This window comes from Colletotrichum lupini, chromosome 3, assembly GCF_023278565.1.
Source record: "Colletotrichum lupini chromosome 3, complete sequence".
NCBI lineage: Eukaryota > Fungi > Ascomycota > Sordariomycetes > Glomerellales > Glomerellaceae > Colletotrichum > Colletotrichum lupini.
This window is the reverse complement of record NC_064676.1, coordinates 7,565,203-7,577,512: the sequence shown is the minus strand read 5'-3', so window position 1 is coordinate 7,577,512 and position 12,310 is coordinate 7,565,203. Positions and strand designations below refer to the sequence as shown.

The window sequence follows — 12,310 nt, the reverse complement described above, 5'->3', positions numbered from 1 at the left end:
TTATAAAAGGTTTAATAGCGCGCTCTTTTAGTACCTTAGAACAGGTTATCTTAGACCTAATACTCTTCGTTAATTACTATATAAGACTCGAGGTATGCGTATTAAACCTCTATTATAAGTTAAGTATAAAGTATATATATTATCTAAAGCTAAGATAGTAGTCTTAAGAGGACTACCCTCGAGAAGAGCCTTACGGCTATAGTACTATATATACTAAGATCTCTTCTATTTCGAACTATTTCTTAATAAACGATAATATATACTCATAACTTCTAACGAATATAGTAAGTAGCTTAGGGGGTTCTTTTTAAAAATAAAAATAGAGGAAGAAGTGCTTTTCGTATTATAGAGCCTCGAGGTAGCGATTTATTATTAAAAAGGGACTCTAATTTACTTCTTTAAAAATAATAATAAGACCGCTCTCCTAACCGTAAACGTTAGATACGTATATAAGACGTAGTATAGCGAGCTAGGAATCGGAATAGAACTTTTACCTCTATATATAAAAGAACCCGTAAATAACGCTAAAAGAGTAGGTTAACTTATAATTACTAAAGCTTATAAGATATGCCTTTTTACGAACCTCCTTACGAATTTATAGGACGAAATAGTACTAGTAGTAATCTTTATTTATAATATTACCCCACGGAAGGCTAATAAAGAAGATTTACTTATTATAATAGAAATTAATTAGTAAAAGCGGTATTAACGCTAGTAATAAACGGGTTACTAAGTGCGGGATTCTAAACTAGTTACCCCGTATCTCGGTAGCTTCTATATATATAGCTACTAAGTATACCCTCTTTATAAGGATCGTAAGAGGGGTATACGTTAAAAAGAGTTTAAAGTACTTTTTTATAAGTATATAGGATACTTAGTTAGATATATATTAAAAACGTATAACCTATATAAGGTCTAGGTACCCGCGCTCGAGTAAGTATTTATTATAAAAAATATTAAGTTTAATAAAGAAGTCTTTTATAATCCCGTATACGAGGAATAAGCTATCGTAAGCGAGTAAGCAAATCTAATAATCTAAGAGATATAAGAACTCTTTAATACTAATAATAAGTTAATTCGAGCACTCGGGGAAGTAAATCTAGACTTTAGAAATACTAGTACTTAAGATAACTCTATAATTAAGGATAGTATTATTATTAGATTTTTAATTATTTAGGACGCTAAGTAACCGATAAATATACTCTAGGGTATAGTAAATAAGGCTAAAAAGGCTAATATAGTCTTATTATTATTATTAACCCCTAAGATAACCCCCTTACGCGAGCTCGGGGGTAGGAATAAAAAAAGGGATATAATAACTAGGTTATAAACGGCTCTACGTAGTCTATAGTCCTCCTTACGAGCACTTATATATACTATAGAGGTTCTCGAGCCTTTAATTCTTAATAGCTCTTAGTAAAACGCTAGAGCACGTAATAAACGAGGTACCGATCGCAAAAAAGTAATTCTTAACGCTAAAATCGACATTAATAAAGAACCCTTATAATAAACCTCTATTATTATATAAAAACAGAGCTTATAAGAACTGCTTTATTAAATACTAAATAAAGCTCTGTTAGGTCCTAGACGTTTAAACCGGGCCCGTAAACCTTTATAACGCTTTAATAATAATATCTTCGTAACGCTCTTATATTCGAATATAAGAAATAGCGATTACTATAACCGTCTCTAAGACTACTTTTTCTCTACTTTTATACTTAATTAGTAAGAAGCTATAGAGGAAAGTAGTATAGGATATATAATACTTTATTAAGTAATAAAAGGAGTAGTTTATAAGACCTACTTAGAGCGCTCTAAAGGAGTTTAGAAACTACGACTTACTAAAGTTAACTTCTAGAGCTTACTAAAGAAGTTTAGTAATATTAAACATCTCCTATTACAACTATAAAAGTTACTTAAGGATACTATAAATATAGAAATAAAAAAGCTAAGGGATATTAGTATATAAAAAGAGGTCGACCGTAATCCTAAATAAGGGATCTTATTTTTATTAAAATAAGTATATACTTATAAATACGACGTCGATAACGAGGTTAGCGAGGTAAAAGTACGTATATATATAAGGGGGGATATATAACTACTTAACCCCTTATAAAATACGTACGCTTCGACGCTCGCCGCAAAGGCCTTTAGGCTTATAATAATAATAACTACTTAATTCGACCTTAAGGTAGACTAGTATAATACTATTAACGCATTCCTTAACGCGCCTCTTAAGAGCGAGAAGCTAGTGATTATTAAACTCCTAGAGGGATATAAAATTACTAATAAAATAAGTAAACTCTAACGCGCTCTATATAGCCTCCGAGACTCGCTAATTCTCTAGTTCTAAACTTTTATTTCTATACTCCGTAATATAAATATAATATATAGCTACGAGGAGATCTATATTTACTAAACTATAAACAGGAAAGTAATACTAGTATTCTACGTTAATAACTTTATTATTTTATATTATCGAGACGACCGAAAAGCGGCTTAGGGGATCGTTAATAGTATAAAAAAATATATTAACCTTAAGGAGAATAGACCGATTAATTACTTCCTCGGAGTACGGATTTTACGAGACTATATTACTTATAAGGTTTACCTTATTTATAATATATATATCGAGCAAGTTACTGAGCGCTTCGACTTTATAAATTTACTATATCTAACTACCCCTCTTCCTTAGGAAGAGTTTAAACTAAACGAGGGGTAAGTAATAAAAAAGGAAATAAAGAGCTACTAAGAGAAGGTTAGGAGTGTGCTTTATATAGCTATTATAATTAGACTAGACGTCGCCTTTACTTACTTATAATTATTACGGTTCCTAACTAACCTAAGCGTAACCTATATTAAAGTAATTAACTACTATATCCGATATCTCTATATAACGAAATATCTTGCGCTTTGCTATAGTAATATACTAAGTACATAATTATTATTTCTAGTTAGAGATACTAGCTTCGTAAATAACGAGGTAATACGACGATTATCTTAGGGATATATAATATTCCTTTTTAGCGGCCTAATTTAATAAAAATTAGCACGCTAAGCGACGGTTACGACGTTAATTACTAAAACTAAGCTTCTTTACCTTAAGGAAACCGCAAAAGAGATTATAGCTCTAAAGCGCCTTTTTAAAAACATTACCCTTAACCTAAGAGAAGTATAATTAGTTAACTACGATAATTAATAAACGATTCGACTCGTTATAGGGGAAGGAAAAAGAATAGCTACTCGATTTTACTATATTAATATATAGAATATATAGCTAAAATAAAAGCACACTAAAAGTAGCTTCGAGGTTACTTATATATTAATAAAAAATATACTAGTAAATAGACTTACTAAAAACCTTTTATAAGCTAAGTTTGAATATTTCCGCACACTTCTTAACCTCTATAATACGCAAGAAGTTATTATAAATAGCTAAAATAGTTAAAAATAATTAATTTAAGCTACGCTTAGAAAAACTTAATACCCGAAAGTAAATAATAGACAGAACTTAGAGTGCGGCCCGGAGGCTTAAAATAAATAAAATAACCTTACCCCGTAGGGTATATATATATAAAAATAAGACCTAGGCTTATGCTTACTATTTAAACTTTTAGTTTATAAAATATACGATCGCTAGGAGTATAGCGTTATTAAAGAGGAGGGTTAGTATATATACTAAGAAACGTATTTTATATACCTCGAACTTTATAAAGCTAAGAGTAATAAAAGTAATAAGGGGCGCGGGAGCTAAAACGACTATTAAGTTAATAACTTAAGGTACGAAAGCGGGCGGTATAATAAGAAGTTAGTTATAAATAACTATAATAAGCGTAAGAGAGGACCGGGGGCGCGCGTTAAAAAAGTCCTCTATATAAAAGCCGATATAGTTCTTATATATCCTCTAGTTATTATATATCTAATAAACGATACTACGGAGCTTAGTAATATCCTATTAAAACTATAGTTAGAAGTGCGCTTTTTAATAATAAAAAAGGATAATATACTTACGAAAGAGAGAGCGCTATTTATAATAGCCTTAGTAAGGGCCTAGGCTATTAGCTATAAAACGACTAGTATATCGATATACCTTTTAGCTAAACGGCCGTTAAAATAGCGTATATACTAACTACTACTTCTTATAAAATAACGACTACTATCCTTAGTATTAATATACTAGAGGGCTACTTTAAAATAGGGTAAGTACTAGATCTCCCGTTCTTTAGGAGCCTCTTTTTTAAGCTTTTTAAGGACTAAGTATACGTTAAATAAGCTTAGAATAGTAAAAAGAACTATACTTATTATAGGGGGTACCTTAGCCTCTCGGCGTTCTTTTTTACTTCTTATTACTTTTTTAAAAAAAGCTAGCCTTGCGTTTTTTAGACCTTAGAATAATATTAAATATAAACTCCTAAGATAATAAGTATATAATATACCCTTTTTAAAGGGCTTATTATCTAAATTAGTCTTATTTTTATTTTTAAATTCCGAGGGGGGGATAAGTAAAAGCCCGTTAGAGCTCTTATTATTACTATTTACTTTATTATTACCCTTATTATAACTATTAAAAAGAGCCTCGAACTTAATAAAGTCCTTAGCGTCTTAACTAATAGCCTCGATATCTTTTTAACTAAGGAGGGAGAGCTTAGTAGCTAGGCCTTAGTAAGTAAATAAGAGGTCGTAGGGGGAAGTAACGACCTAGAGGGGCTCGTTAGTATTATTACCTATCTAAACTCTTAGTAAACTATATAATATATATATAAGAAGTATTATAAAAATTACGTAAAACTTATTATTATTTTTAAATATATTAGATATTTATATTTAAAATAAAATTAATAAACGATTTAATAGCGTAGGCGCGCGCGCGTAATAAACGGGGATACTTATAGTAATTACGAGAGGTTAAAAAAAAGAAAAAAAATAATAACTAAGTAACGCCGTAAGAATTTAGATATATATAAGGCGGCTAGGCAGCCTCGCCCTTAGTAATTTATATACTAAAAGTAGTAAAATACGCACTATTCCGGGTTAGGATTTTATTTACTTTAGATAAAGGGATATATTTATAATAAACGCGGCTTAAAAGACGCGTATCCCTTGCGCTTAATTTTCCTTTATTTATATTCGACTAAATTAGGCCTTTATAAGGGTATTTAGAGATTCTATCTTAGGCATAATAGCTCCTTAGCGGTAGTAATTAGGGAGTATATTACGTAATAAGGATAGTAATCGTACCTTATAAAGTGCCCGTTACGTACTAAATTACGTATCTATCTTAGATATCGTATATATAGACCTTCTCCTTTTATCTATTTCTACTTTGATAGTTAAGCTACTTTTACTACACTCCGTATGCCCATTGCTGCGTGCTATAACTCGTGACAGAAAACGGTCAGTCTCTACCTTTAGTCGTCAAGCCAAGTCTCTTCTCCAGTCTTCCTCTTGAATTTCTATCTGACACGACTGACACTTAAGGCTTATGTAGTGGGCCCCCGAAGCACTACATCGTGACCATGGAAAAGCGTTTGATGAAAACCGAACAAGTTCTCTGCGCACTGTTGGCTCAAGTGTCAGGGAACCAACTGGAAAGAGCATTTCGTGATATTCCAAAAGCCGGCCTCCGATCGACTGGGGGTGCATCATCGGCCCATGGCGGAGCATCAATTGAGGTGGTCAAAGGAGAAAAGTTTGGCCCTGTGTACTGGGGCTCCCATCCTATCGACTCAGCAGAAGCTGTTCAGCGTTGGTGGGCAGACCGAACCTCGAAAGAACCAAGCGAGACGTCCAATCGAGATTCTCACGCGTCCGAGGTTGCTGCTACGAACGACACGCCGACTGATAACACACTAGGCGGCGATGAGAGTTACGGGGATGATGATATCGAGGAGTCCGGGGGCACGACGCGCGCAGAAAGCATGGAAGAAGATGGAGAAACTCTCATGACAGACCCGGGTATGTCAAGCGCCTCGGGGATACGCGACACGGGCGGAGGAACTGTTGGGTTACTCGCAGCAGGGATGACGGGTTCTAGAGCCAACCTCGACACGAGAACGAGTGAAAAGAAGCGGCAGACGCGCCCGCCAGTTTTGGAAAGTTACGAAAGCGCATTCCTTTGGTAATTGCAGTTCCTAGGCCATGTCGCATCAAGGCTACCTCATGTGTGGCCATAGGTGAGGTACACAGCGATGAGAATACTTTCAGTAGGTCCGTAATACTATTATTATCTGGGTGTAGCTAGCCACGACCTCTTCTTATGAAGACACATGTAGATCATTGAAGTAATTCGTATCACGTCCTCAGAATCTCAAGAGCCTTTTGTTCTCCGTAGCATTATCATGGCCAACTGAGTAGGAGGTCCTTGTTGGGGGCAAATGAATCGCATTTAGCTTCCCTGGGCGGATATCTTCGGCAGACAGCCGGGGTAACCTAACTCCGCCGCACCCCACCCCTCAAGGCGTTGTGCGTCAGCGCGTCTTTGACGACATTTACACATTCCAAGGGCGGATGAGAGCAAGTAGCATCGACGGAGCGTGGCTCGGCTTCCCATCAGCTTGGCAACAGGTTTCTTAACATGGCACCAGAGATCGGAAGTCTCAGAGCTCTTGCCAACGGGGAAAGCCAGTTTGTTGGCAGTTCTTCAGGTGTCTTCTTCATCAACACCGTTCGAAGGGCCTTCTCAACAGCCGAAGGCCTCGAGGCAGACGATGGACGTCATGCTGCCGGAGCCGATACCCACGATGATCCATCTCCCGAAGATTGCATCGTGGGCGACATCGACCGAAATGACCCGGAGTCTTCGGGGGAGAGGCCAGGTTGCAGCAGCGCTAGTCGAGCGAACTATGAGTCGGATGCTGAGAGCTCACCGATGCCATCAGGGATGGATATCATGACTGATATGAGCTCATTGCCTGACTACACGATTGCTCGGGGTCTCTTTCTTACATACTTCCGAATATGGCATCCTTTGGTTCCCTTTCTACAAGGGCCAGAGTGTCTAGCAGATTTGGAAAATCTCTACGCAACCGACTTCAACCGGCGCAGTTCAAGATCGCTCTGCCAATTTGTCATCTTCAAGTGCATCTTGAACATTGCTAAGCTTGACACAGATGGGCCGCTCGACCTGGGGTCAGCAGCTATACGTTCACCTTCAGACCTCTTACCAACTCTTAGCATACTAGCCCTTCGTTGCGACACAATCTCTATCCAAGCGCTGCTAGCATCTCAAGTTTATTTCGTTTCTACCATGGCGCTACGCCATGCGTCGTCTGTCAGTGGCTTGCTGTCCAAGTCAATCTTTCAATCTGGCATGCATAGATGCCCAGTACGATACGACCATCTGTCTCCGGATGAGCGCTCAATGCGTAAGCGCACCTTCTGGAGCTTTTACGTTCTCGACCGTTTCATCAGCCAGTCACTGGGGCACCCGAATGTGTCACAAAAAGCGGGCCCACTTTTTGTAATAGTTATGAGCCCAGCTCTTAGTTAAGACCCCATACTACGATAACGTACTCATTAACACGATTCCTACGATCTCTTTAAGATAACCGACTTACTTATACCTACTTTAGCCTAAGCTAAACTAACTAGCCGTAATAGTTAGATTAAATAGTTTAACGCACTTTGTGCTATAAATAAGGGCGTTAGGGTCTAAAAGTACGTCGACCTAAACGCTCTAAATTCTAACGCATTCCTCGACCCCTTTATAGCGCTTATTTCGCCCTTAGAATTCGGACGATTAGTCGCAACCTATAATAAAAAAGAACTACGAGCTTACTAAGCCCGTTATAAGGCGTTTAAGAACGACTAAAGAAACTAGGAAATCCTCTACTAATAGCTTCTAAATATAACTCCTAGTACGAACCTTTTAACTTCCTCGAGCACGAGTAACCTATAGAACTAAGCTAGGTTTCCTTTTATAAAGCTAGCTATAGTACTTATTTTATGTAAATAAATCTATCTTTATACCGTACCCATAAAGAGGATCTATACGCTCGAGAGTATTTAAAAATAATAAGAGCTCGATGCTAAATATGAGTAACTTATAGCTTACGAACGTAATATTATTAATACGTATATTAAAGTCCTCGCTTAGTAATTAGTAAAATTAGTTAACGCTATACTATACGAATACGCATTTTAAAAAGCTACTAAGAACGGCACTAAGTTTAGTATATAGCGAATCGTTAAATATCTAAAGTAGGAATTTGCGCCCCCCGAACTAGTAGTAAGGAATACGGTTCGAGAGGAATATTAATAAGCCCTTAATAAAGCGAGGACTAGAATTAACCCCTAATGCTAGTATAAGGAATAGTAATCCGCTTACCTCTAAACTAAAACATACGATATTCTAAAAATTAGTAAAAAGATCGCCGTACTCGACTTCCTAATTACGGTTAGGTCTAGACTTAACCCTATATAGGGCTAATATATATATAAGACCTTTAGCGAATTAATAGCCTTCAGAACGTATACGAGGACCCTCGAAGAGATTGCATATATATTTAGCTTAGTAAACTAAGACGTATATACTAAACGACTTTTAGGTTAAAGAGGGGCTTACTATACTTTTACTAAACGCTCTAACTTAGTTAACGACGTAAATAATAAGGGTAACGTTATATACTCTTATAATTGCGCATACTTATAGCGCCCTACGGCGTACTAAAAATTAGAATAAGCACTTATAAGCTAAAACGCTAATAGGTTACTAATACGAATACTAAAAAGCTATATAAAAGAAGTCCTCGCCGCTATTAAATTAAGTAAATAGAAATTACTCTACGGTAAGTTTAAAAAAGCTAGTTAGCTAAGGAACGATAGAACCCCTAAGAAACCTAGGTTTTTAAAAAGATTTTCTAACTAACCTATAGCGAGCTTATTAGTAAATTAGGACGAGGGCTACGTAGTTACTATACTTATAAAGAGTTAGGACTTAGAAATAAACGTAATCTTTAGTACCCCTATAAGTAGCGCTTACCCCCTTTCTTAGAGCACGGTAATAGATAGCTATAGAGCAATATATCTAGTTAACGATAAGAGCCTACTTAAACCCGAGAGTTATGTACTATTAAGTAATAAAGACTATATTAAATTAAGAACTACTATACTACTTATTACCGCACGTAGTACTTATATTATAAAGGGCGTCCTAGACGGACCTAAGGGAAAGGGAACTTACGATCTAAAGCTCTAGAATGTTAATAGGTATATGATATAGGGAAGAAGCTTATAGAGGCTAATTATTATTAGGGTCTAAAAGAGGAATTACTAAAATCTACCCTTCCCTCGAGGTATATTACTAGCGCTCTATATATACCTAAGCTACTCCTTTATTACTTAGTCCCCTTTTTTATACCCCCTTAAGCTATCCTTTAACTAACGAGGCCTAACTAACGAGGCCTAATAAGGTGCTCCCTCCCCTAGGCTTCGTCCCGAAGCCCGCTTATAGTTTACGTACGTTACGTTAATCCTTTACTTAGGAGGTCCTTAAATATGCGGTACGAGGGCGGGTATAGGCGGCGCCCATCGGCCCGAGTATAGACCCCTTACTCTAAATAATAGCCCTATAATTCTATACCCGGGTCGCTCTTACTTATAGGCCGTCCTCATAACCGCTAGTACCTAGGTAGTCGTTGCCCTACTTTTATTCGCTAATATTAACCCCCTTCTAAGCTATTATAATTCCGAATTCCTTTTCTTTTTTTTCTTATCCGCAGTTATCCTTTTTATATATAGTTTTTTATTTTTATTAGCGTCTGCGCTACTCCCTCGTTATATAAATATTATAGCTAATAAATATCTCTTAGATCCCTATTTTCGTATACTCCCTGTGCTTAAGTAAGTCTCTTCCGGAGTCGTTCCGTAATTATTATTAACTCGTTTTAATATAACTATAGCCCCTAATCGCGGCGTTGTTATTATTAATAGCGGAACGGTTATTAGCGTTATAGGTGCGCTTAGTAATAGCCGCGGTAGCGGTCTACTTAAGAAGCCCGATATCCCCTTTACTTACCCTAACCTCGTACGTATATCGCTACTTATACGCTATTTATACTAACTATTATAGATTTTTATTAAGAAGAAGAAGAAAGCGAACGCTAAGAAGATCGGGGTTAGCTAGGTACGCCCGCTCCCTTATTTTACTTACGTTACGTACAAGGCGCTCGATCTAAAAACTAAGTATTATAATTAGCTAAGTCGGTAATTTATAGCCCCTAGTTCGCTCTTTTATTTAATACTTTTTTAGGATCTAGCGTGCGTTATATTAAGTATACCGCGCAGAACTATTTTTATAAAAATATAGTAAGCGCTTAGCGCTATTATTATTCCGTCGCTTTTTCTAAGTATTATATTAATAGCGTCTTAGGTCCCTAAGTCTGCGGAATCTGCGGTACGAACCTTTTAGAGTATTATACTCGCTTCTAATAGCGACGTTTATAATTTAGAGGTTTATTACTCCGTTGTTGCTCTGTTATTATTACTATTCGGGTCGCTAATATTGCTCTATAGCTCTAGTAGACCTACTAAATTACCGTTAGTAATACGTAGAGGGCGCTTAAGCGCACCGGTAAGGAGGCCCGCTCGACCCCTATTATTAATAGCGACGATAATAAGGTAGCTACGAGCTCCTCCCGCGCTACGTTTTCGTCCTATAACGATATTATAATTACGCTACTTCGTACTATCCGTAATAAAGTACGCCGCTCTAATAATATTTTAGCTAGTATATAGTTACCCCGCCTGCGCTCTATATTCGTAACTAATTATTTATAGATTTATTAATAATAAGGAGATTATTTTTTTTATAACGACCCCTAGGATAATAGCTAGGGCGGCCCTTTTATATATAAGGGCAGTCCTTTTATAGATAAGGGCGGTCCTTTCGCGCGTTATAAAGATTAGGGAAACGGTTAGTAGTTAGTGCGTTTGCGCTACTTAATTATAGCTACGCAGCCCCTTTTTTTCGTTATTAATAGCTAGTTCGTTACGTTATTAAGCTCTTTAGGAGCTAGGGCGCGCTACCTAATTAAAACTCGTTTTTTATATATACTAATTAACGCTACGTCTTCGATATACCTAGCTAGCTCTTATATATCTTCGTCGCTATTATATCCCTTTTACTAGATTAAGTATTATCGCCTCCTCTTCGGCCCTCTGTGTTATATAATATTTTTTATTTCGTAAAGTAGCTCCCTATCTATATCCCTAATAGGTAAGGGCTTCTAAAGGGCTTCCTCGCAGTATCGATATAGCTTAAATAAGGATATATAGAACATATCGTATATTTTATATTACGTTAATATCTTTAGTTAGTAAGCGACCCCCGCCGTTTTAATTATTAATTTAACTTTAAATGGGCCTAGATACTTATTAACTAATTTCTAGCTAGGACGCTACCTCCTAATATTCTTTTTTAATAGTAGTACCTAGTTACCTATTTTATATAATATATCTATTTTAGTTTTATTAGCTTATTACTTATACGTCTCGCGTATTTTTTATATAAGGGGTCGTAGAGCTTCTTAGTTAGCTCGTAGTCGGGCCGTACGCTCTTCAGCTAAGATATTCTATATACTATCTCGAGTCCTTATTAAGATCGATATAGGGTACGTAAGTAGGAACCTAAGTAGGGCCTTAGTAGGCGCTTTACGGATTACTAAGTACTAGGCGTTATTATATATAAACTCGGCTAGGTAAAGACGCTGTGCCTAATCCGATTAGTCTTAGGTATAAAAGTAGCGAAAATATTATTCTAAGTATTAGTTCTACCGTTCTATTTAATTGTCCGTTTATAGGTAGAACGCGGTACTAAGACGCCTCTTTATTACTAAAAGGTAGTAGAGATAAGTCTAAAACTTATTTATAAATAACGACCCCCTGTTAGAGACGATCCCTTTGGGTATTCTAAACTTAATAAAGATCTTTGCGAATAGGAGGTTTGCGAATCCTTAGGCTATGAGGGTCGTCCTCGTAGTAATATAGATATTATACTTCGTAAATCGGTTTATTATAACGAGTACTACGTCGTAGGGGCGCCTCCTAATTAGCGTAGTCGATACGGGTAAGCCCGTAATAAAGTCTAGCGATATCTCTTATTATAGCCTAACTAGGGTGGGTAGGGGGCGTAGTAAGCTATATAACTTATAGTAATAAGGCTTCGTCCGCTAGTATATTATATAAGTATTAATATAACTTTTTATATCCCTACTTACTCTATCTTAGTAATAGTAGCGTTTTAGTAGCGCTATCGTCCGCTTTATATTATAATATCCTACCGTAGGTATATCGTAATATATTTTAATAACCT

At 36.4% G+C, this 12,310-nt stretch overlaps 2 protein-coding genes across 2 annotated transcripts; both read left to right on the top strand.

Annotated features, from left to right (window-relative positions):
- Window positions 1–5,516: 5,516 nt before the first annotated feature.
- CLUP02_07006 (uncharacterized protein) lies at window positions 5,517–6,122 on the top strand (the record flags this gene model as incomplete). Its single annotated transcript, XM_049286003.1, has 1 exon — window positions 5,517–6,122. The coding sequence occupies one exon, from the start codon at window positions 5,517–5,519 to the stop codon at window positions 6,120–6,122; it is 606 nt and encodes a 201-aa protein (XP_049143146.1).
- A 452-nt stretch (window positions 6,123–6,574) lies between these two features.
- CLUP02_07005 (Zn(II)2Cys6 transcription factor) lies at window positions 6,575–7,489 on the top strand (the record flags this gene model as incomplete). Its single annotated transcript, XM_049286002.1, has 1 exon — window positions 6,575–7,489. One exon carries the CDS (start codon window positions 6,575–6,577, stop codon window positions 7,487–7,489), a length of 915 nt encoding a protein of 304 aa, XP_049143145.1.
- Window positions 7,490–12,310: the final 4,821 nt, after the last annotated feature.